Source organism: Trachypithecus francoisi, unplaced genomic scaffold, assembly GCF_009764315.1.
Source record: "Trachypithecus francoisi isolate TF-2019V2 unplaced genomic scaffold, Tfra_2.0 Lachesis_group15, whole genome shotgun sequence".
Lineage (NCBI taxonomy): Eukaryota > Metazoa > Chordata > Mammalia > Primates > Cercopithecidae > Trachypithecus > Trachypithecus francoisi.
The window spans coordinates 64,351,252-64,375,990 of record NW_022681460.1 but is presented as its reverse complement, the minus strand read 5'-3'; the positions used below and the strand labels follow the sequence as shown (position 1 = coordinate 64,375,990).

The window sequence follows — 24,739 nt, the reverse complement described above, 5'->3', positions numbered from 1 at the left end:
ATATAAAGAAATAATGCAAACTGCAAACCAAATCCGAAAAGCATTTATTGAAGCAAGGATGTGGATATAGATGGAAAGAAAACCTAGACACCTTCACGCCTTTTTTCTTAAACTGGGCAATAGGTGTTGTCTAGGTATGTTAGGATATTGTTTTCCATTTTTGTGTCTGAAATGATTGTTTTTCATTTTTAAAAATGACAGTACAGCTCACAGATTTCAAGCAAAGTGAAGTTTTAAATGAATGCATTAAGTACAATCAGTTACTACAGAACGTGATCTAAAAATACATGTTCCTCATGTTGCAGAGTGAGAATGGAAATGAGGAGTAAATTGTAATCCTGCCAGGGAAGCCAGGTGTCTCAGCAGAGCCGGACTCTTTGCATGGCAGGTGGATCTAATTTATGTAATGCTTGGGTTAAGACAGCTCAGGAAGGCAGCCTTGCAATGAAACCTGAGCCTGTGTGCGTTTTTAGCAGTCACCGCGTGGTGGCAGCCTATCCAAGAAAATTCAAGGGCAATATTTTGCTCTTGAGAGCCTAGCAATTTTGATTTGGAAGCTCGGTGGAAGAGGAAAATAAACCTTGCCCTGCACTGAACAGCTGTGGTGAAGAGAGAAAATACCTTCCTTGGCAATTGAATGTTTTCGCAGCTGTCACAGATACTTTAGCTAGTTGTATCTGTATTTTTGAAAAACAAAGACATTTTTCAAAGTACTTTTTTATTACGGGAATAAATCACCTTGTCTTTGTACTTTGGGATGAATCTCATCCGAACTTTGAGAATGATTAAGTGACTTCACTTTCTGTAGAAGCTAGTCGTTGGGTAACATTCTTGTTTTCATATGTATCAGAAGGTTCTCTTTCATAGTTGATGTTGCACACACGTTTTTTTCCCCTAAGTCCTTGGTATTTATAGTGGCACCACTGCGAATGTTAGAGGCTGTCAACTTTCATTCTTATTATTGCTTCATCTTTGTGGCCAAAAACATGGGAAGAAATGTTCATGGCCGCACCCCATACTTGTCCCCCCTCTACCTGGCTTACCTACCTATGTCAGGCTCCTGTCTCACCACAAATGACAGCCTGTGTCTTTCATGTTAGCAGCTAGTCTTTCACTAGCCACATACCTCCCCATAACCCATATGCCTCCCTTTGTCTGCCTGACATCTGAATTGTCACTATTCTTGTGTTGTATTTTTATAAGAAGAGTGTATGGGGCAGAAAACCCTTGCCATTCATTTCCTGAGTAGGAATTCTAGCCTTCCTTGGAGTCGTGGTAATGTGGAGCCATGGTAATACGTGGATTGTACCACTCAATGGCTGTCTGGAGGCCACAGTGGTGCACAAAGCTACCTAGGCATGGGTTAGTGTCCTAGGGCACCCAATCGGGACAGACTCTGTCCACACCTGGCACGCCCTTGGAAAAACTTCACTGTGAAAAACACTGAAAGTAAAAATTTTAACAACAGATAGGGATTTTTTTCCCCCTTGAGACAGAGGCTCACTCTGTTACCCAGGCTGCAGTGCAGTGGCGTGATCTCGGCTCACTACAACCTCTGCCTCACAGGTTCAAGCGAAATGCCTCAGCCACCTGAGTAGCTGGAATTGCAGGCAAGCACCACCATGCCTAGCTAATTTTTATATTTTTAGTAGACATGGAGTTTTGCCATGTTGGCCAGGCTGGCGAACTCCTGGCCCCAAGTGATCCACCCACATGGCCCTCTCAAAGTGCTGGAATTATAGGCCTGAGATGCTGTGCCCAGCCCAGATGGGGATTTTTGTTGTCCAGTTAATGAACCAAGAATAAAAGTGCATTTTGAGATTATAGTCTCTTCTCCTTATTGGCAATGGTAAAAGAGTTAAGAAAGGAAGAGAACAAGCTTAGGATTATGGCTACTAGGTAGAAGGACGTTATCTTTGACAGGCATTTCTGATGTGCTTATTTATACCTGACATGGAACAAGACTGCCCCCTCAACACATCCCTGCTGTGGGACATCTGGCTGGGGAGTTCCAAAGCTGAGGGTGAAAGGTTTGGGCATCGGGTATGACTGTGTAACACTAGAGTTCTATCTACCATCTCTTAAACTACAGGTAGTCTTAGTGGTGTGGGCTCACCTTCTGGTTACCAGGCAGCCTGCCTCAACCACTCACAACTACCTTTGAAGGTTTCCAGTCGGGCACAACATTTGTGTTCTCATTAAGCAGTAGACCACAGGCTTTGGGGACACACAGCTCTGGGCTCAAGCCTTAGCTGTTGCTGCTCTAAGCCTGTTTCTTTGTGTAGAATGGCAATCGTAATACTCCCTACTGCCGGGCGTGGTGGCTCACGCCTGTAATCCCAGCACTTTGGGAGGCTGAGGCGAGCGGATCACGAGCTCAGGAGATCGAGACCATCCTGGCTAACACTGTAAAACCCCGTCTCTACTAAAAATGCAAAAAATTAGCCGGGCATGGTGGCGGGCGCCTGTAGTCCCAGCTACTCGGGAGGCTGAGGCAGGAGAATGGCGTGAACCCGGGAGGCGGAGCTTGCAGTGAGCCGAGATCGTGCCACTGCACTCCAGCTTGGGCAACTGAGCGAGACTCTGTCTCAAAAATAATAATAATAATACTCCCTACTTTATGGGGCAGTTGTGGGAATGAAATTAAATACTAATGGGGACTGGGTGCAGTGGCTTACGCCTGTAATCCCAGCACTTTGGGAGGCTGAGGTGGGCAGATTGTTTGAGCCCAGGAGTTTGAGACCAGCCTGGCAACATGGTGAAACCCCATCTCTACAAAAAGTACAAAAATTAGCCAGGCATAGTGGCTGTAGTCCCAGATACTTTGGAGGCTGAGGTGGGATGACCGCCTGAACCTGGGGAGGTCGAGGTTGCAGTGAGCTGAGATTGCACCACTGCACTCCACCCTGGAGTGCAGGGTGGAGGAAAAGAAATATATAGGCCAATTAGGCAAATGTGAGTCAATTGGGCAAATCACTCAAATCATAAGTAGATAAACTAGTAAAATAGTGTGACTTAGGATCCCTCACTGGAAGCCTGGTATTACATGCTTCCGTTGTGTGGATGGGGGAAGGAGAAAGTGTCTCTAGCTCTCTGTCTGTGAGGTCTCCCAGCAGAATATTGGCCAAGGGAGTGAAACCAAAAGCAAGACTACCAGGAGACAACGTCCCAGAGAGAGGAGGGACTGACCAGAGCAGGTGCCCAGCTTTGGCCAGTCAGGCTCATCTTCCAATCCTCAGTAGATTATTATCAACTTTAAGTGATGTCACAGAGTCCCTTCCTCCAAAACTGTGAACCTCTTCCTTCCCATGCCTCTTGTTACTCGGAAGTCACTCTACTTCCAAACATGTTGGCTAGAGATCCCTGATGGGCCAGTTATTACTTTCAGGCTCTGTAGTTTTAAAGAATAGTTACATCCAGTTAGTTACAAATAGAAATCGATCCTTTCTTTGTCCGTCCGTCTAAACGGAAGGATATTCCTTTTTTTTTTTTTGAGCTGGAGTCTTGCTCTGTTGCCCAGGCTGGAGTGCAGTGGTGCAGTCTTGGCTCACTGCAGCTCTGCCTCCCGGGTCCAAGTGATTCTCCTGCCTCAGCCTCCAGAGTAGCTAGGACTACAGGTGCACGCCACCATGCCTGGCTAATTTTTGTATCTTTAGTAGAGATGGGGTTTCACCATGTTGGCCAGGATGGTCTGGATCTCCTGACCTTGTGATTCGCCTGCCTTGGCCTCCCAAAGTGCTGGGATTACAGGCATGAGCCACCGCGCCCAGTCGGAAGGATATTTTATGGACACTAATTAGGTATAAAATCTCCATGGAGCCTGAGCATGAAGAATTGAACTTCTCAGGGTTCCACAGAAACTAGAATACACTTCTGTGTTTGGTAGCTTTGTAACTTACGCCCATTGGGGTGTATAGTTGAAAATTGAGAATAAATTTCCTGTTCTGTTTCTGAGCATCTTTTCCAGGCTTGGAGATGCGTTGAGCATTTCCACGGAGACCCTGGAGGTGGGGAGGGGAAGAACGCCTGGGCATTTGTCCAAATTAGCCATATGCTGTGGAGTGTCACATGTCAGGAAGCCAAGGCACTGGAGCTAGTGCTTTTGGGCAGGGCTAGGGAACCCCCCTGGCCTTTCCTCCACCCAAACGCAGGCCCCCACACCCAGCGTCCTGGGCCCTGCGGGGGAATGACACTGTTGGTATCACTCTCAGGAATGAGTCTAGATTTGGAGATAACCTCTTCCTGACCTCGATGATTTCACTCTGATGCCAAAACCAGTCTAGAGGGGGCGTGGTTTTGCATTTGGTGTTTACAAGGTGGAGCGGTGCCCTCGGCATGGAAGGAAGAGGTGGGCAGGTATGGGCGGGGCCCTGCTCCCTCGGGAGTCTCCTCTGAACCTGTGGTTAGGGCACAGCTGGACAATGCTGAAATGGTCTCCAGCTGGGAGATGAGGTAAACCTCAGCTGCATGCAGAAGAAATAACCTAGAAATCAGAGAAGTGTTTTATTTTGTTTTTCTCAGAGGATCTCATTTCTCCCTCTCCTCCTGAGCACAGAGATCCTCAAAACTGGTATTCACAGAAGGAAAAAATATAGGTCTTTCACCTTTGAAGGATCAAAGTGTCTAGGTTTTTTTTTTTTTTTTTGAGCAAAGCTGAACTATCACAAAGTTCTTTTCAGTTTAAATTTAGTGCATGGCATGGCTCATGAACGGCTTTTAAAAGTGAATTGGAAAATTCTAAATGTACTTGTATTATACATGTGAAAGGATGACTTTTTGAAAAAAAGAATAATGTCTATTCCAAACAGGAGAAGGGAGGAACTCTAGCTTTTAAAGTGCACTAGATTAGTGAGTTACATGACAATTCTCCTTTTAACAGGATGGAATGCACTGAAAGCAGGAATGTGCTATTGTGACAGTAATGACAGCTAATGTTAATTGACAGAATGGCTACTCTGAACCAGGCACTGTCTTGTACTCCTGTTATCTCAGTGGTCTTCACACTTATTCTGTTAGGCAGGACTGTCATCCTCCCCATATTACAGATGAGGAAACTGAGGCTCAGAGAGGAGACTTTGCAAAGATCATGTGATTAAAAAATGGTAGGGGTGGCACAACAGCCTGTGTTTTTAACACTGTCCCATGCAGCTCTTATTCTAGATCATCACATAAAATCTAATCTCTAATCTTGAAAACCAAAAAGCACCTGCCACCTCAGATGAGAGAGACCAATACCCTAGACACTCAGCTTGTGTTGAATTCACTCTTATTTTATTTTGATGTTTGTAATTCCAGAGCCATGCTTGTTAAGAGAGTTGAGCTAAAGTAGACTGAATGCTGTCCCCTCCCTGAGGCCTGGGGCTCATCACTAGCTATCCAGGCTCCCCTTTCAGAGGGGAGGGTGAGCACCTTTGGAAAGGGCAAGGGTGGGCACACAAGACAGCCTCAGTTATGCGAGTTCATTCCCTACCCTGCCTGCTGTGGGTGAGATGGAGAAAAAAGCGCTGGACCCTCCTGGACATCACAGCCTCATGCTCAGTGAGTGACTGAGGTCATCAGTAGCACAGGTCATCAGTAGTGTGGAATTAAGTGCACTGAATAGTGTTGGTCCCTGAGCTTTGTTTGACAGATTTAGGGGGTCAGCTCCCCACTTTCCCTTCTTGCTTCTGTCTGACCATTGCTTTGTTTATTAATACCAGGGAAGAAGGTGAATAGAACTTTTTGGAAAGTAAAAAAAAAAAACAGGCCATTATACTTAGCAATGCTGAGAGAAGGATTTGTGAGACGATATATTCAAATTAATGGGCATAAGACCAAGAAGGGGCTGTGTGGCCTGGTGTGGTGGCTTACGCCTATAATCCCAGCACATTGGAAGGCCGAGATGGGTGGATCACGAGGTCAGGACATCGAGCCCATCCTGGCTAACATGATGAAACCCTGTCTCTGCTAAAAAAAAAAAAAAAAATTAGCCAGGCGTGGTGGGGGGCACCTGTAGTCCCTGCTACTCAGGAGGCTGAGGCAGGAGAATGGCATGAACCCATGAGGCAGAGCTTGCAGTGAGCCGAGATCGTGTCACTGCACCCCAGCCTGGGCAACAAAGTGAGACTCCGTCTCAAAAAACAAAAAGAAAAACAAAAAAAAAAAGCGTGGTGGGAGTGGGTCGTGTAATTAATAGACTGATTGGTCTTAGGTGGTTCAGAATTTAAGCTGAGAAACTGAAATTGAGAAGAAATGATGTATTGTTCTTATACCAAATATGTGAGTAAAAATACAATTAAAACACCATCTATCTCCACTTTTCCCAAAAGCACCTCCCTTTTACGATGCCCTTCCCATACCTTATAGGCAAAATATTCTATTTTCAGTCTCAGTGGATTATGTTCTAAATATTTGAAGGTTGGTCTGAACATGGAATGTATTTTCTCATAGAGATAATAGTATAAATGGAGTTAGGGTCACGGGATCGCGAAGCCAATTCCACTGCAGTGGAATCATATAGACCTCCTTTCCGATTTTTCTGTGGGAAACTTCATCTGGAGCTTTAACTCACTTCTTAGCTCTGGGGTAAGTTTCAGCCTCCATGAGGTCTTTGTTACTTTGCAGTCACCTATGGCCAACCACAAATAAGTCTTTGTGGTCCTCAGGGGCCAGATGGGAAAGTGAGGTGTAGCCTGCACAAAAGACAGCCTACCCCAATTCTGGAAGAAGGGCCGCAGGCCTGTGTCCTGCAGAGAACAGTCGGGAAGCATTGCCTTCAGCCCACTGGTGGTGGGTCATCTCCCATTTGCTTTTCTGCACTATCAGCAGAGTCTGGCTTCCTTTTCCACCCCTTCTCCAATGTGAATGCTTTTTAAGGACGTGGAATTCGATTTTTTTTTTTTTTTTTTTTTTTTTTGAGACAGAGTTTTGCTTTTCTTGCCCAGGCTGGAGTGCAATGGCATGATCTCAGCTCACCACAATCTCCGCCTCCCGGGTTCAAGTGATTCTCCTGCCTCAGCCTCCTGAGTAGCTGGGATTACAGGCATGTGCCACCACGCCCAGCTAATTTTGTATTTTTAGTAGGGGCAAGGTTTCTCCATGTTGGTCAGGCTGGTTTCAAACTCCTGACCTCAGGTGATTCGCCCACCTTGGCCTCCCAAAGTGCTGGGATTACAGGCGTGAGCCACCGTGCCCGGCCAGTATTAGAATCTTTTAATGGGAACGTCTTAAACATAACCTGTAACAATGAAGCACCTTATAATTGTGTGGAGATTTCCTTTTCACAGCTTTTTCATATATGTCTTGCATTCACCTGGCAACCCTGCAAACTGGACATTATGCTCACCAGAGAGCCTTGACCCTGATTGTCGTTGGCAAGGAGCAGTGTCTGGACTTGAATGCAGGTCACAGGAACTCCACCCATGGTGTTCTCCCGCTGCGCCTCAATTCCTCACTTTTCAAAGGACGCAGCGGAGGCCCGGAGAGTTTCTGAAAGGAAATGGAATGCAGAAATCTGTCGATGTGCAATGTGAGACTCAGAACTGAAAAGCATAAATGTCAGGAAATGCAAAGCAGAATTTGCCCCGGCAATAGCAGTTTGCATGAATGCGAAGACGCTGTATGGATGAAAGTTTGTGGCTGGCGGCACGAGCATGAATCCTTGGAGCTGCTGTTCCTCTAGGAGCCTGGCTTGCCTGGTGTTGCCCTGGGAACTGCAACTTGAGCATTTCCTTAGTTTTTGTACTAAAGGAACCAAAATAAGATATTTTGGTTCTAAGTCTTTGTCATGTGAAGGAAACTCCCCGTTACCACCCCCCATCTACACACACATTCTCTCTCGGCCCCACTTTTGAATTTTATGTTTTTCCTAAAGTATAGGGAAGAGAATTATTATTATTATTTTCCTTTTGAGACGGAGTCTCGCTCTGTCGCCAGGCTGGAGTGCTGTGGTACGATCTTGGCTCACTGCAAGCTCTGCTTCCCGGGTTCAAGTGATTCTCCTGTAGAAGGGAATTATTTTTGATGAGTCATTAAAGTATATCCATTCCCAGAATGGTGTTTCAGTTTTCCTTTTATCATCTGTCATGACTTTTTTAAGTGTGAAGCTTACTTCCAGAAGAATTGTCTTTTCCAGCATTTTGGACACAACTAAATATCTTTGGTATTTTCTTCTCATATGTTGAGCAGTAAATTAAGTTGAATGGTGAAGTTAGAGGTGAACTTAGGAACATTTAGAAAAAGGAAGATCACCTATTATTTTTTAGGGGAAAAATTTGGTAGATAAATGCTGTACTCCCAATTCCCAGATATCCATTTGGCTTGTAGTCATTTTGATTTATGAAATAATCATAAGAAATGTCTTAAAACTTTAAAAGCCAATAATTTGTTCTACTAATCACAGATGAGAGTGGAAATAAAAGAAATACACCCAATTCCTGAAAGGAAAAAAATTCTCCCAGGATGAGATCACTGGGTGGACATGAAGTGGGTAAAATACCTTTTGCTGCAATTGTCATCCCCTTATCTTGCCAAAGTATGACAACATCTGAATGAAGATGGTGTGACATTCTTAGTTTAGAGTAGTTATACTATTATTTTAACATTCCTATTTAATGGTATGCTTAATACTGCAGAGAAAGGTGGATATGGATTCGTAGCTACAAAGCAATAATCTTATGATCAATGTTCATTTAATTTCAAATACAAAGTTAGACATTCAGAGTTTAAAAAATTAATGAACAGGCTGGGTATGGTGGCTCATGCACTTTGGGAGGCCGAGGCAGGCGGATCACGAGGTCAAGAGTTTGAGACCAGCCTGACCAACATGGGGAAACCCCGTCTCTACTAAAAGTACAAAAAGTATCCGGGTGTGGTGGTGGGCGCCTATAATCCCAGCTACTCAGGAGGCTGAGACAGGAGAATCGTTGAACCCGGGAGGTGGAGGTTGCAGTGAGCTGAGATTGTGCCACTACACTCCAGCCTGGGCCATAGAGTGAGAGTCCATCTCAAAAATATATATATATATATATATATATATATATACACACACACACACACAATATATATACAATATACTATATTATATATTATATACTATATATCATAATATATTTTATATTTAGATATTTTATATATATATATATAAATGAATGAATAAACAGGGCATCTGCTCATGAATGCTTAGGCAGTCTGCCTGAATGAAATCTCCATTTGCAGGCAACACACTCTACAGTAATGGCAGGACTGTATCAGGCATAGTTCCTAATGCCCATTTCTGTAGCAAAGTCACCAGTGATTCCTAATTGCCAAAAGTGTATTTTTTGCGTTAATCCTGCTTGACCACGGCTGTCATATCAACCTGTCATCCACACCCTTTTCCCTTGGCCTGAATGAAAATGCCCCTTCCTAGCTCCTGGGCCACCGGGACATGATGGTCTCCATCATCTGTTCCTTATCTCTAACCATTTAAGATTAGTGCTCCCCAAGGATGTCTGTTAACCCATTTTCCTTCCCATTCTGCCAGTTTCCCTTGGGGAATCCACACTTCTGGTTTCAACCATCACCTAAATGCTGTGTCCCGACCCGCATCCTCATGCTCCCAGGCCATTCTCAGTTCCAGACCTGGGCACCCGGCTTCCTGCAGATGCCTCCTCAGTATCTTGCTTTTCTTCCTGCCTCCTCTAAGGCATTCTCAATCCAGCTTCCAGAGGAATCTTCCTAAAACACATCTGACTGTGTGAGCCACACACTGTAGCCCAACCTGACAACTTCTTTTCTATGTTAAGAAAAAGTGTGGCTGGGTGCGGTGGCTCATGCCTGTAATCCCAGCACTTTGAGGGGCTGAGGCTGGCGGATCACGAGGTCAGGAGATCAAGACCATCCTGGCTAACATGGTGAAACCCCATCTCTACTAAAAATACAAAAAATTAGCCGGGCCTGGTGACAGGCACCTGTAGTCCCAGTTACTCGGGAGGCTGAGGCAGGACGATGGCGTGAACCCGGGAGGCGGAGCTTGCAGTGAACCGAGATGGTGCCACTGTACTCCAGCCTGGGCGACAGAGTGAAGACTCCGTCTCAAAAAAAAAAAAAAAAAAAAGAAAAAGTGCATACATTTTGACATCTGATAAAAGTGATGTTTTTCTTAGAAAATTGACTTCTAACTCTTTTTTTTTTTTTGAGACGGAGTCTCACTCTGTCGCAGGGGCTGGAGTGCAGTGGCCGGATCTCAGCTCACTGCAAGCTCCGCCTCCCGGGTTCACGCCATTCTCCTGCCTCAGCCTCCCGAGTAGCTGGGACTACAGGCGTCTGCCACCGCGCCCGGCTAGTTTTTTGTATTTTTTAGTAGAGATGGGGTTTCACAGTGTTAGCCAGGATGGTCTCGATCTCCTGACCTCGTGATCCGCCCGTCTCGGCCTCCCAAAGTGCTGGGATTACAGACTTGAGCCACCGCGCCCCGCCGACTTCTAACTCTTTATAGAAACTTTGCTACAAGGTAGTCTAGGAGTCTCCTTGCTACCTAAGATTTTCATGGACATGCCCTGTCTGATCATAAAGTACTGTGTGCCGGGCACAGTGGCTCACGCCTGTAATCCCAGCACTTTGGAAGGCCCAGGCGGGCAGATCACTTGAGCCCAGGAATTCAAGACCAGCCTGGACAACATGGTGAAACCCTGTCTCTACAAAAAATATTCAAAAAACAAAATGAACCGGGCATGGTGGAGCACATTTATAGCCCCAGCTACTTGGAGGCTGAGGTGGGAGGATCGCTTAAGCCCAGGAGTCAAGGCTGCAGTGAGCTGAGATCATGCCACTGCATTCCAGCCTAGAGGACAGAGTGAGACCCCGTCTCCAAAAATAAATTAACTAATTAAATAAAGCCTTGTGAAGAATCTGCAGTGGAGCGTAATGTAACCCATAAATCCACTTACCCGGGCGCACACTAACTACAGTGTGTCCCAGTTCATTAGAGTGAAAATCAAGCAAGGGACCACCTCGGCGTGGTAAAGCCTCTCCCTTGCCCTCCAGACCCTGCTCTGTTCTCTGTGTCTGACCATTGACCAGCCATCACTCAGGCACTAGTTGAGAATGCCAATGTCTTTAGTTGTAATTTTAGAAGCACATCATTGCTGGACAAAGTGCCTACCTGTTAATTTTTAAAAGTAATGTTCATCATTTTGAACATTGTTTTCTTTCTTTTTTATTCAACTGACCCTCATGAGGAATTGAACTTGGTTTTCTGAACTGTGTTGGTAATGTTTGAAGGACATAGAAACAGTTGTCATAGGTCTCAAGTGCTATAAATCACAGTTCTTTAGAAAATATCTTTTTTTTACCCATTCTGAATTTTGAAGTATATACAGATCTCATACCTGAGATTCTTATTGATATGAACTGTTTCAAAACACATTGATAGCAGAAGATACATACTGTCTTCTAGTCAAGAGGGTAGGGCTATATTTAGTTTAAAACATTTTAATGCATTTTATTTGCTAAATACAAAATTATAATATTCTGTATAACTTTCCAAATTCCATCTGTCCTCCCTTTCCACCGTCTCTTTATATTCAGATGCTTGTCTCTCTAGCTTAAAAATTCATGACTTTGAGAAAATTCGTCTTCATGTTATCTAAACTACTGCACCCCCACACGCTCCCTGTTAAGTGTCTGCATATCTGCATCTTTCTGTTGTTTTAAAATTCGGTTCTCTGCCTGGGGAGTGGGGTGGTTTGCTTTAAGCTGCTCCACTCTTCTTGGCAGAAAAAGCAATACTTTGTTATGAGGTAGAGTTTTAAGCCAAGCTTTGGCCAGGGTCTTTCCCATTTGGGAGGAGGAGAGTAGGAACAGCAAGTGAGATGAAAATTCTCCTTGAGTTTTAGCTCATTAAAATCTTACCTTGTCCTCGGCATGGTATTTACTGATTTAAGCATCTAGCACTTTTCCTTTCCAGAAAGAATTAACATCTACGATGCGATCATTGCTAAGCAAGGAGATTTTTGTGTTTTCTCTGTGGAATTAGCTGTTCCCCAGTTGCGAATGAGCACAGCCCACTTTAGAGTTGTGTGTAGGTATGGAGTTGAGGGGTCGGACTGAGATTCCCAAGATTTATAGGTAATGAAAAGAACAGGTTGTATCAAAGACACCACGTGTAGGAAACTAACTGTTCTTAGGGGACTTGTGTGAACCTGTGATCCTTGGCTTTCTCCAAAATGAACATTTCAGCCGTGTTCATATTAACCTCCTTTTTACAGTTGTTTTACCATGTTCTGGTTTTGTTGCTATTCTGCCTGAAAATCTAGCAAAATGGTGTTTCTTATCTGCAGAACTGCGACAAAGCTTAAACATTTGCATTTCTCTTGAGGATTACTGTGGTTGAATTTTTGACAGTACTATATATAAATGAAGAAATACAATTTTTTATACAGATGTTTAAAATCCTCTTTCTACTAGAACACTTCTTTCTCCCTAAATATACCATCACCGGGAACTCTAGCTGTTTTTCAGATAGGTGAGGTCTGGCCCACACAGTGGGCTTGCTGGCCTGTATAATGGTACCATCACAATGGTGGCTTAAGGGACAAGATTGCTGGTGATATTGGCTGCACAATTATTTTTTTTGAGACAGAGTCTCGCTCCATTGCCCAGGCTGGAGTGCAGTGGTGCGATCTTGGCTCACTGCAACCTCCGCCTCCCAGGTTCAAGTGATTCTCATTTGGCTGCAAAGTTCTTAGTGAGGTTTAGTGGTATTTTGGCCCGGTGGCACAGAAGAATGGTTATTTAGGCAAGTGTGTTTTGTGTTTGGTTTTGTTTTTTTTTTTTTTTTGAGACAGGGTCTTGCCCTGTCATCCAGGCTGGAGTGAAGTGGCTTGATCACGGCTCACTGCAGCCATGACCTCCTGGGCTCAAGTGATCCTTCCACCTCTACCTCCGAAGTAGCTAGGACCACAGGCATGCCTCACCACACCTGACTAATTTTTATTTTATTTTATTTTTGTAAAGACAGGGCCTTCCTATGTTGCCCAATCTGTTCTCAAACTTTTGGGCTCAGGCAGTCTTCCCACCCTGGCCTCCCAAAGTGCTGGGATTACCCAGCATGGCGGCACGAGCCAACATGTCTGGCCTAGGCAAATGTTTTAGTAGGGCTTTCTCTGTTCTTTTTAAGGTGATTAATACAGTTGATTCATACAGTCAGTAGCTGAAAAGCAGGGAATACTGTTTGGCTTATTAGTGGATAATCAATGAATGTTAATACACTTTTTCACTATTCACATGGTCAAATTGATCAAATATTTCCAAGGTGTTAACTTTTAAAGTTGGCTTTGTCAGCTCTATGAAAAGACGTGCATTTACATTTTTATCATGCTCCTCCTCTGTCAGGGGACTTGGATCTGCCCTTGATCTTGGCTTTTCTGTTCATAAACCAAGTAGGACTGTCAAAGGTTTGCTCCCATTATCATCTCTTGTCCCAAGATTTCTAAAAGGCATCAACTGATGCACCCTTTTGCCCAAATAGTGTTAATAGTCCTCAGGCTGAGGAGCTGTCCTGGTTCTTCCACAGGATCTGTAACGATCAGCCTGTAAGCTGAGAATGGATAAGGGTGTCTCCAGCATGTTTATTTGGTGGTTTGGTGGGGGCAGTGGCAGTGGGGATGCTTTTGTGTTTCATAATCTGCCCCTCTGTCTGTTTGACGCCAGAGACTCTGTGGTTAGTTTCAGGACATCAAAGTCCACAGGAAAGACAGTGGGGGAAGGGACTGTCAGTCGCCCTCTTTCTGTCTAGGTTCACTAGGATCTCTAAGACTGGATTCACTAGGAGACACAGGACATACCGTAGAGCTATTTGTGTCTGAGAGCCCCAGTTTCCTTGTCTGTTAAATGAGCATAGTAACACCAATCTCACTCATTTGGAATATTCAATGAGGTAATACGTACAACACCCAGCTGACCTATACAATTGTAGCTATTCTCTTCTGCAAGTCTAATATTCCTATTCACCCCTCGCTCCGCATACGGATCCAGTTTGAAATCATCAGTTCCTCAGTGGGGCTTGGGGAGCTATTCTTTGGTTAAAGTCAGAGCCAACCTCTTTGCCTACCTCTTTGTCTTAATGTCAACTTCCTACCAAACTTGTTCCTCCAGTACTGGATGATCAAAATGCAAATAGGATGGACACGATCAATGCGTTTTGTTGGAGTGGTTGCATTCTTTCTACTTTCTCAGGGCAAAAAAATGAACGGTTGGACAAGAGACTAACCAGGGCCTCAGAGAAAGTGAAATTCTTTCTCAAACTCCTGAAAGTCCTTCCATGGTTATAGTAACAGTTCTATAGCGGTCTCATTGTGATGGTGCCATTATATGGGCCAGCAAGCCCACTGTGTGGGCCAGACCTCATGGCCTTCGTCCTTGTTTTCCTCTTTTTTTTTCTTTGAGACAGGATCTCTCTCTGTCTCCCAGGTAGGAGTGCAGTGGTGTGATCTCGGCTCACTGCAGCCTCTGCCTCCTGGGTTCAAGTGATTCTTGTGCCACAGCCTCCTGAGTAGCTAAGATTACAGGCCCCTGCCAGCGCGCCTGGCTAATTTTTGTATTTTTAGTAGAGACAGGGTTTCACCATGTTGGCCAGTCTGGTCTCGAACTCCTGACCTCATGATCCACCTGCCTCGGCCTCCCTAAGTGCTGGGATTACAGGCATGAGCCACTGTGCCCGGCTGCCTCATCATTTTTCTTGATATTATAGTTAGTGGTGAAAACATGTAATGATAATACTCCACATGCAGTATGTATGCTGAAGTGACTACCCTGAAGACATTTTTTAAGTCCTATTTTCTTTTCTTTCTAGGATATGATAATCATTTTCTGTTTGTATTAATACATGCTTGAAAGGAATTAGTAAAGCGATTCCATCCTTGTCAGCAGCTTGGAACAAAGCTGTGGATCTGGGATTGTGTTGAACTCATTTGACATCAGTGGTTAGTTGTGTCTTTATGCCTCAGATCAAAGTGTGCGTGATTTTTTCTTTCTCCTTTTAGCTTCACGAGGCTGACATTGTGGTCCTAGGCTCACCTAAGCCAGAAGAGATTCCCCTTACTTGGATACAACCAGGAACTACTGTTCTCAACTGCTCCCATGACTTCCTGTCAGGTAAATGTCTTCACATTGGTGTTGAGTCACTGATTAGGTCAGATTGTTCGAAGAAATGTTAACCTTTTCCTAAGAGGGTATGTTTCTGAAATGTTAGCAGTCATCAACATTAGTATATAGGGTAGGAAACTTAGACTGTGGGCTACCTGATAGAACCATGCTGTTGAGCAAAGAGAGACCAAGATGGCGGCTGAGGTGTCTGCTGCCACAGTGAAGTGCCCCCTACTGGCCTCTAACAGTCAGGTGAGTTGTGACCTCAAGTAGATGATTTGTATGTGTGTGAGGTAAACTAGAAATAGCGGTTTTCACAGTCTCTTAAAAATTAGTAAAATCCTTTCTTCCAAAGAAATCTTTGTGGAATTTCGCTATGTAAAAGCAGATGAGCCGGATTGTCGGGAGGGATGGGAATAGGATCAGTCTCTGTGTCTTCCTGATTTCCCCTTGTGTTGACCCATGAAGCACATCCTTGGAGCCCCAGAGTCATGTCAGAACAGTATGAAAATCACCACTAGATACAGAAACTGTTTTAGGATTGGTCCTGCTATTTGATGGCATTTTGCCAAGGTATCCAGGAATACTCAAGACCACACCAGGCCCACTTTGGGGGCAGCCCAAGCAGTGCCCGCAACGGGGCAGCCAGCGGCCCCGGGATCCAGCAGGAGCCGGCCCAGAGTAGGTTCCTTTTTCCAGTTCATAGAAGGACTGAGGCTAAGAAAGCCTTGGACCACACCCTGCCCCTCAACAAGTCCCTGAATGGCACAGGTGAGCAAGAGACGATGGCACAGGGAGGCAGAGGAGAGCACCCCTTCCCGATTCCTTCTGGCTTTGGCCTCCAAATGTTCATGCAGAAGAGAGGACTATGCTGAGCTGGGCTGGAGGACAGGGGCAGCTTTTACCTCTAAAGCTGGGCAGAACATGCACCAAGGTTGGCAGCCTCTGCTCTCCTTCACTTCCACTAGGACCATACTTGAGGCTGAAATCTTAAAACCTTGTAAGCAGCTCCATAAAAGCGTGAGCCCTAGCCAGAGGTTGATACTGACCCTCCTCTCTAGGAAATGTAGCTCCTGCCAGAATTGACGGATCTGATTAAAAACTCCCTGGGGGCTGGAGAGGGTGGAATGGATCAGAGTCCAAGGAAAGAGCCAGAGCTCAGCTCTCGCATTTAGAGCTGTGGCCCTAGCGGCTCTTTTTAACAAACAGAAAGTATGTGCTAAATAACATTTTAAAAATATGTATAGTTTCTTCATATAACTTTTTTTTCCCTGAGAAAAACAATGCCTAACCGACTAATAGTAGACAGGGCTTCCTCTGTTCAGAATCCCAGTTAGATTAGGAAAATCAGTTCCAACATTTGTTTCTTGTAAATGAATGTTGCTTTGCTGTAGTATTTACTTGCTGTGTTTTATTAAAGTTTTCATGTAGGACAGTTTTGGCACAGTCATGACTAGGGTTAGGAGTTTACTTTGATGTTCTCCTGGAATCCCTTTGAGCTCTGTGGTTACATGACAGTGACATATATTTTGTTAGTGAAAGTGCTTTATTTTTAATAAGGTTTCCTTTTAGGACCCTTATTTTTGAAAAAAGTATTCCCTGAAACATTAGATTTCAATGTAATGATTCTCTGGGGGAAAAAAGACCAAGGCGTTACAGATGTTCCTTGGGCTTATAAGCAGATAAACCCATCAGAAGTTGAAAATATCATAAGTAAAAAATGGACATTTGTAGATAGGATGGGATGTGAAAACACAAAACATCCAAAAATGCTGGCAGCTTAGTACACTGCAGAGTATTGGTTGTTTAGCCATGTGATTGCATGTGTGACCAGAAACCACGATTTGCTGTCACTGCTGCCCAGTGCCTCAAGACACCCTTGTTCTGTGTACAGCTAGCCTGGGAAAAGATCAAAATTTAAAGCAGTTTCTACTGAATGCATGTCCCTTTCCCACCATCATAAAGTGGAAAAATAGTAAACGAAAAGGTTGTAAATCAGGGATGGTCTGTGTATTTCAAAATGATTCTGTAAGTAGAATTTATTTGAAATTTATCTAGCCCAACTCTAATAGTTTTCTTGTTGGTTTTTGAATGTCCAGTGTCCGGAATAGTACCTGACGCTTAGTAACCACTCTGTGAATTTTTTTTTTTTTTTTCCGGAGATAGAATCTTGCTCTGTCATCCTGGCTTTAATGCAGTGGTGCGATCTTGGCTCACTGCAGCCTCTGCCTTCTGGGTTCAAGTGATTCCTCTACCTCAGCCTCCCAAGTAGCTGGGATTACAGGCGCCCGCCATCACACCCATCTAATTTTTGTTTTGTATTTTTAGTAGAGGTGTGGATGCACCATGTTTGCCAGGTTGGTTTTGAACTCCAGACCTCAAGTGATCCACCCACCTCAGCCTCCCAAAGTGCTAGGATTACGGGCGTGAGCCACCGGGACCAGCTAACTTTGTGAATATTGAGTGTTTAACAAGTTAATAAGCATGACTCAGAATTGTACTCCGCTTGTATTTTTAAGTTAGTGGCATGTTTAGAAACATTTCCTTGAACTTGTCTCCCACTTAAAAATGGGGCAGATGGCCAGGCGCAGTGGCTCACACCTGTAATCCCAGTACTTTGGGAGGCCAAGGTGGGTGGATCACCTGAGGTCAGGAGTTTGAGACGCAGGCCGGCCACCATGGTGAAACTCTGTCTCTACTAAAACTGCAAAAAAATTACCTGAGCTTGGTGGCAGGTACCTGTAATCCCAGCTACTCGGGAAGCTGAGGCAGGAGAATGGCTTGAACCCAGGAGGCGGAGGTTGCGGTGAGCCAAGATTGCACCGTTGCACTCCAGCCTGGATGACAAGAGCGAGACTCCTCAAGAAAAAAAAAAAAAAAAGAAGGAAAGAAAAACAAATGGGGCCAACAAGGCAGTCATTGAGATGAAGATGAGGAATGCTATGTTGATGAAACAGATGAACAGTTTCGGTGTGGTGCTGTCCATAATAGCACATTTCTGAATGGTCTACAAGTTTTAATTTTACCAACTTTTTTAGTATGAAAATTTGATCTAGGAATAATAGAGAAAGGTTTTTTCTCCCCTCTTTTTTTTATTATCCCACTACTGTAAAGAAATGAATAAACTCTTTGAAATATTAAAAAGAAAAGAGCTCTTATTTAAACTTAAGATGAGAAGAAGAACTTTTAATAAACTTGTGGCTGGATGAAGGCAGAGTTTTATAATGAAATTTTTATTCTTACCTTCATAGTACAGGGTCCCTCCTCCTTCCCCCCGTAAAAATAGACGGCATGTTGTGATTTATGATGAGATAATTCTGTAGAGGCATTTTATGGAATACGTATGGAATCCTAGGAGAGTTTTTCCTGATGGCTGATATCCCAGACACAGAGCTCAGAAAACAATTACACTTAGCTAGTTGGTTCTGTTCACTCTACTATTGCATGAGTCCAATGTTTAGATTTTAAAACAAGGAAATTTCAACATTCTGTTTTCTAACTATAAGGGTAACTGCTTTAAAAAAACATAAAAAGACAATCAAAAAAACCTGTTTCTTAGAGAAGGTCTTGCTCTGTTGCCCAGGCTAGAGTACAGTGGCACGATCACCGCCTCAAACTTCTGGGCTCAAGCAGTCCTCCCTCCTCAGCTAATTAAAACAATTTTTTTTGTTGTTGTTGAGGCAGGGTTCTCACTGTGTTGCCCAGGCTGGTCTTGAACTCCTGGCCTCAAGTAGTCCTCCCGCCTCCACCTCCAAAAAGTGCTGAGATTACTGGTGTGAACCACCAGGTCTGGCCTAAAGAATTTATTTTAGATGAAAGAAATACACACTGCTCTTGTAGTGCTCTGCTTGCTAAACAGCAGATTTCATCATAAGCACAACCATTTTGTACCCTAAATATTAGGACTTACTGATGTACCAAATGGGACCAAGGAGAAGCTTTTCTTCTGTCTTAGGCTCAGAGAATAGTATCAAAACAGCAACTCTGTGGCTCAGAGTAGTTTATAGCATCATTTTAAGCTAATATATTTCTATTTAGTGTAGAAGAGGGCAAGAGCCCTGGGATGCTGATGTGCCGGCAGCCCCCAAAGGACCTTGAGACTTTCCCTCATATGACTCTTAAGGGAGACATTAGAACTTACTGGAGGCTAGGTGTGCTGTGGCTCACGCCTGTAATCCCAGCACTTTCAGAAGCCGAGGCCAGTGGATTACTTGAGGTCAGGAATTGAAGACCAGCCTGAGCAACACGGTGAAACCTCATCTCTACTAAAAATACAAAAGTTAGCCAGGCATGGTGGCAGGCACCTGTAATCCCAGCTACTTGGGAGGCTGGGGCAGAAGAATTGCTTAAACCCAAGAGGTGGAGGTTGCAGTGAGCTGAGATCATGCCATTTCACTCCAGCCTGGGCAGCAAGAGCAAAACTCCATCTCAAAAAGAAAAAAAAAAATGTAGTGGAAAGAACATGGACTTTGGAGTCAGGATTAACCTAACTCAAGGAAAAGGGAGTTGTTTGTGTAAAAAAAATTCTTGGCCTGACGTGGTGGCTCATGCCTGTAATCCAAGCACTTTGGGAGGCCGAGGCAGGCGGATCACCTGCGGTAGGGAGTTCAAGACCAGCCTGACCAACATGGAGAAACCCTGTCTCACTAAAAATACAAAATTAGCCAGGCGTGTTGGCTCATGCCTGTAATCCCAGCTACTCAGGAGGCTGAGGCAGGAGAATCGCTTGAACCCAGGAGGTGGAGGTTGCAGTGAGCTGAGATCGCACTCCAGCCCAGGCACCAAGAGCAAAACTCCGTCCCCCCCAAAAAAAAAAAAAAAAATTCTTAATTACATTGCACTTACAGGCTGTGTGACTTTGAGGAAATAAGATCTCTGATGAATTAATAAGATTCCCAATTTATTTGTGGGTAAATTGGGAGGAAGGCTGTTGGGAGGAATGACTGAGATGCTACCTTGGGGCAGTTCCTCTTTGATGGTAGCTGCCGATAAATGCTTGTCCACTTCCTGCATTCCTCCCTCCACTTCCTTGTTGCCATGTCACCTGCACACAAAACAGCTTTCAGACTCCATCTTGGCCCAATTTAATTAGTTCTCAATATAATATATTTAATTTTTTGCTTTTTTTTAAAAAAAGTAAAAGTTCATGCAGCACTGTATAAATTTCCTTGTTAATTTGGTTTCAGTGGTCCAAATTAAGTTATTACTAATAGCTTATTAGTATCAGTTTACTAATATTTTAATTATATGTTTTTTTATCATGTCTTACATTGCATTATTTTAAAAACTAGTGATATGCTGTCATTTGACAGTAAGATTCAAATAATTTAAAGTAGGAGTGCAACTCTCGAGAACACTGTAACAAAAATTTTACCCAATGATATGTATTAGTCCATTCTCACACTGCTATAAAGAAATAGCTGAGACTAGGTAATTTATAAAGAAAAGAAGTGTGATTGTCTCATAGTTCCATGGGCTGTACAGGTAGTGTGACGCTGGCATCTGCTTGGCTTCTGGGAAGGCCTCCGGAAACTCACAGTTATGGTAGAAGGCGAAGGGGAAGCACATATATCTTACATGGCCAGAGCAGGAGCAAGAGAGAGGGAGGGCATATTAATCTGTTTTCACACTGTTGATAAACACATATTTGAGACTGGGAAGAAAAAGAGGTTTAATTGGACTTATAGTTCCACCTGGCTGGGGAGGCCTCAAAATTATGGCGGGAGGTGAAAAGCACTTCTTACATGGCGGCAGCAAGAGAAAATGCAGAAGACGCGAAAGTGGAAACCCCTGATAAAACCATCAGATCTCATGAGACGTATTCACTACCATGAGAACAGTATGGGGGAAACTGCCCCCATGATTCAAATCATCTCCCACCGGGTCCCTCCTGCAACACGTGGGAATTATGCGGGTACAATTCAAGATGAGATTTGGGTGGAGACACAGCCAAACCATATTAGAGGAGGAGGTACACACTGCATACTTATAAACAACCAGATCTCAGGATAACTCACTATCATGAGAACAGCACCAAGGGGATGGTGCTAAGCCTTTCATGAAGGGCCACCCTCATGATCCTGTCACCTCCCACCAGGCCCCACCCCCAACACTGGGGATTACAATTCGATAGGAGATTTGGTAGAGACACAGAACCAAACCATATCATGATACTCATTTTATTTATTGCATTTTACTTTATATCCTACAAAGTCAATATATGTAACTCAAAAACTGGCTACCAGTGGTTTTTGTTTTTTTTTTTTAAGTTCTACCTCTACTGATTTCTGATTTTCAGCTGTTCCTGATTTTAAAACCTCGCATTTTGGGGGTAATTTGTTCTCCTAGATGGGAAGAAAATATTTAAGGCTGTGGGCTTGGAGAGTGGTTTTTTGATAAGTAGGATGCCCTTGGCCAGACTCCTTAGAAGCTGAGATGTTTCCACAGAGCCAAGATGGCAGGAAGGCTGAAGAGTTTGCTGCATCCCTCCCACTGCAGTGATTGTTCTGGCAAAGTTCCTAGGGTGGCCTCAGCAATGCTCATGTTAGTGAAAGGGTGGTTCTAATTTCTGAGGAAGTCATGATAACACTTTGGCCTTAAATTTTCTTTTTGCAGAAAGTTTGATTATCATTAGAAGAATGGCCGTCTTTTAAAGTGATTCATTGACTCGTCCCTAGAGAAATCATGAGTTAGATGAGTGTTTACTGGGAAGTGAAAAGACCCATCCACGGTTTGGGATGAGATCCTTGTTGGACTGTGATCCCAGGATATTACCCAGGCCCAGACTGTAGACAACCTTCAGATGGAGTCCTGCCTCTACACAGGCAGGGAGTGAAATAATGATTCCCTTTCTCAATTTTCTTTAGCCATGAAATTTATTAAAAATGTATATCTGATTCTGAGCTGCCAGTCTTATTGCTTCAGATTCTCTGGATTCAGAACTTATTTTTATGTTATTTTGTTTTTTGAGACAGAGTCTTGCTCTGTCATCCAGGCAGGAATGTAATGGCACAACTACAGGCCCACTGCCTCCTGAGCTCAAGTGATCCTCCTGCCCCAGCCCCCAGGTAGCTGAGACTACAGACACATGCCACGATGCCCAGCTAATTTTTGTACCTTTTCTAGAGACGAGGTTTCACCAAGTTGCCCAGGCTGCTCTCGAACTCCTGGACTTAAGCAATCCTCCTGCCTTGGCTTCTCAAAGTGCTGGGGTTACAGGTGTAAGCCACCGCACCCAGCCTCAATGCAATCTTAAAAATGAATTAGAAAATCTGAGTCCAGGCCAGAGTTATATATAATTAAGAGAGTGTGGGTTTTAAGTTGTGTTTTAAAATTGTGTTGTTTTTGGTTGAGCCTGGTGGCTCACACTTGTAATCCCAGCACTTTGGGAGGCTGAAGTGGGCTGATTGCTTGAGCTCACGAGTTCAAGACCAGCCTGGGCAGCATGGTGAAACTCTGCCTCTACAAAAAATACAAAAATTAAGGCCAGGTGCTGTGGCTCATGCCTGTAATCCTAGCACTTTGGGAGGCCGAGGCTGGCAGATCATGAGGTCAGGAGTTTGAGACCAGCCTGGCCAACATGGTGAAACCCTACCTCTACAAAAAAAATACAAAAACTAGCCAGGCCTGGTGGCATGTGCCTGTAGTCCCAGCTACATGGGAGTCTGAGGCAGAAGAGTCTCTTGAACTCAGGAGGCAGAGGCTGCAGTGAGCTAAGATCACACCACTGCACTCCAGCCTAGGTGATAGAGCAACAGTCCATCTCAAAAACAAAAACATAAAACAAAAATTAGCCAGGCATTGTGGCATGCTCCTGTAGTCCCAGCTACTTGGGAGGCTGAGGTGGGAAGATGGTTTGAGCCTGGGAGGCAGGGGTTACAGTGAGCTGAGATGGTGCCACGGTACTCTAGCCTGAGTGATCGAGCCAGACCTTATCTCAAAAAAAAGTATTGTTTTTAATTACTTGTAATTTTAATTGCTTATAATTAAAAAACAGTAACTAAAAGGATCAAAAGTTAATTTTGCGGATAGTGAACCTTAGCCTACCGTACATAAAAATCAGAAGGCCAAGGCAAGAGGATTGCTTGAGCCCAGGAGCTCAAGACCAGCTTGGGGAACATAGTGAGACCCCTGTCTCTATAAAACAACTTAAAACTTTGCCAGGTGTGATGGCACACCTTTGCAGTCCCAATTACTCAGGAGGCTGAGGTGGGAGGATTGCTTGAGCCTGGGAGGTCAAGGCTGCAATGATCATGATCACATCACTGCACTCCAGCCTGGGCGACAGAGCAAGACCCTGTCTCAAAAAATAATAACAGTAATAATCAGAAAGCAACACTGTATGTGAATAAAGTCACCTGACTTAGCTACCGGTGGACAGCCTTTGGTGTTTCAAGAACTTAGTTTTTATTCATTCCTGCTTTCGATATTTGTTGACTGTGAGCTTTGGGCTTATCCAGGGTCCATGAAGAAGAAATGGTTCTTCCTCATCTCAGGCTTTTGTTATTTTGGGGTGTTTTAAATTACTCTGCCATGGTTACTCAATCCGACCCTACTTACCTCTCTCTTCCACAAATTTCTCAAATGTCATTCGTGGTACTCTTTTAACTCTTATGGACTTATTTGCTTTTAACATATGTTTTACTCACTTTGAATGGACTTTTGACTAGAAATAGAGGGTAGTGTTGTGTGTACCACCTGCCATCTTGAGCTAGACCCTTTCAAAGAGTTGGTTTTGTTAATTATATCTTCTTACGTGGCTCATTACGCTTGTTGAAATTTGTGAGATGGTTTAGACCAAGCGTGTCCAAACCACAGCCCGTGGGCCGCATGTAGCCAAGGATAGCTTTGAATGCAGCCCAACACAAATTCATAAACTTTCTTAAAACATGAAATTTTTTTTTTTTTTTGCAATTTTTTTTACCTTAGCTCATCAGCTATCATAGTGTTAGTGTATTTTACGTGTGGCTATGGCCCGAGACAATTCTTCTTCTTCCAGTGTGGTCCAGGGAAGCCAAAAGATTATACATCCGTGAAAGCTTTAGATGTACCAGGAATCATACAGCTTTTCAAAATAAAATATCCACACTTTTGCTAAGTTCTGTGCTACGTAACTGAAACGATACCAGGACTTATTTATCTTGTAAACTTGGAAGTGAAATATTCTTCATTCACAAGGGTATTTGTGATTAAATTCTGGGAATATGCATTATAAGTTAATACCAGCTTCTGGAATGTTACTTTTTCTTTTTTCTTTTTTAGATTTTTTGAGATGAAGTCTCACTCTGTTGTCCAGGGTGGAGTACAGTGGCATGATCTTGGCTCCCTGCAGCCTCCGGGTCCCAGGTTCAAGCAATACTCTGGCCTCAGCCTCTGAGTAGGTGGGACTACAGACGTCTGCCACCATGCCTGGCTAACTCTTTTTTGTATTTTTGATAGAGACGGGGTTCACCTTGTTGGCCAGGCTGGTCTTGAACTCCTGACCTCAAGTGATCCACCCGCCTCGGCCTCCCAAAGTGCTGGGATTACAGGCGTGAGCCACCGCACTCAGTTGCTTTTTCTTATTTCTCCATCACTTAAAATAGAGGAATGAGAGAGGCCCGTTTGTTTTATGTAGTAGTTGGACAAGATCTTA

The 24,739-nt window shown here is 44.0% G+C and overlaps 1 protein-coding gene across 5 annotated transcripts in view; it reads left to right on the top strand.

Annotated features, from left to right (window-relative positions):
* MTHFD1L (methylenetetrahydrofolate dehydrogenase (NADP+ dependent) 1 like) overlaps nucleotides 1-24,739 on the top strand; it is a 236,600-nt gene that overhangs the window by 26,026 nt on the left and 185,835 nt on the right. For 4 of the 5 annotated variants that reach the window (XM_033235065.1, XM_033235064.1, XM_033235067.1 and 1 more), the window contains exon 8: nucleotides 15,003-15,114. In XM_033235065.1, coding sequence (XP_033090956.1) covers nucleotides 15,003-15,114 — 112 coding nt within the window. Of the gene's footprint in view, nucleotides 1-7,265; nucleotides 8,157-15,002; nucleotides 15,115-24,739 lie in introns of those variants that run through there. The other variant, XM_033235068.1, reaches the window with a different exon arrangement.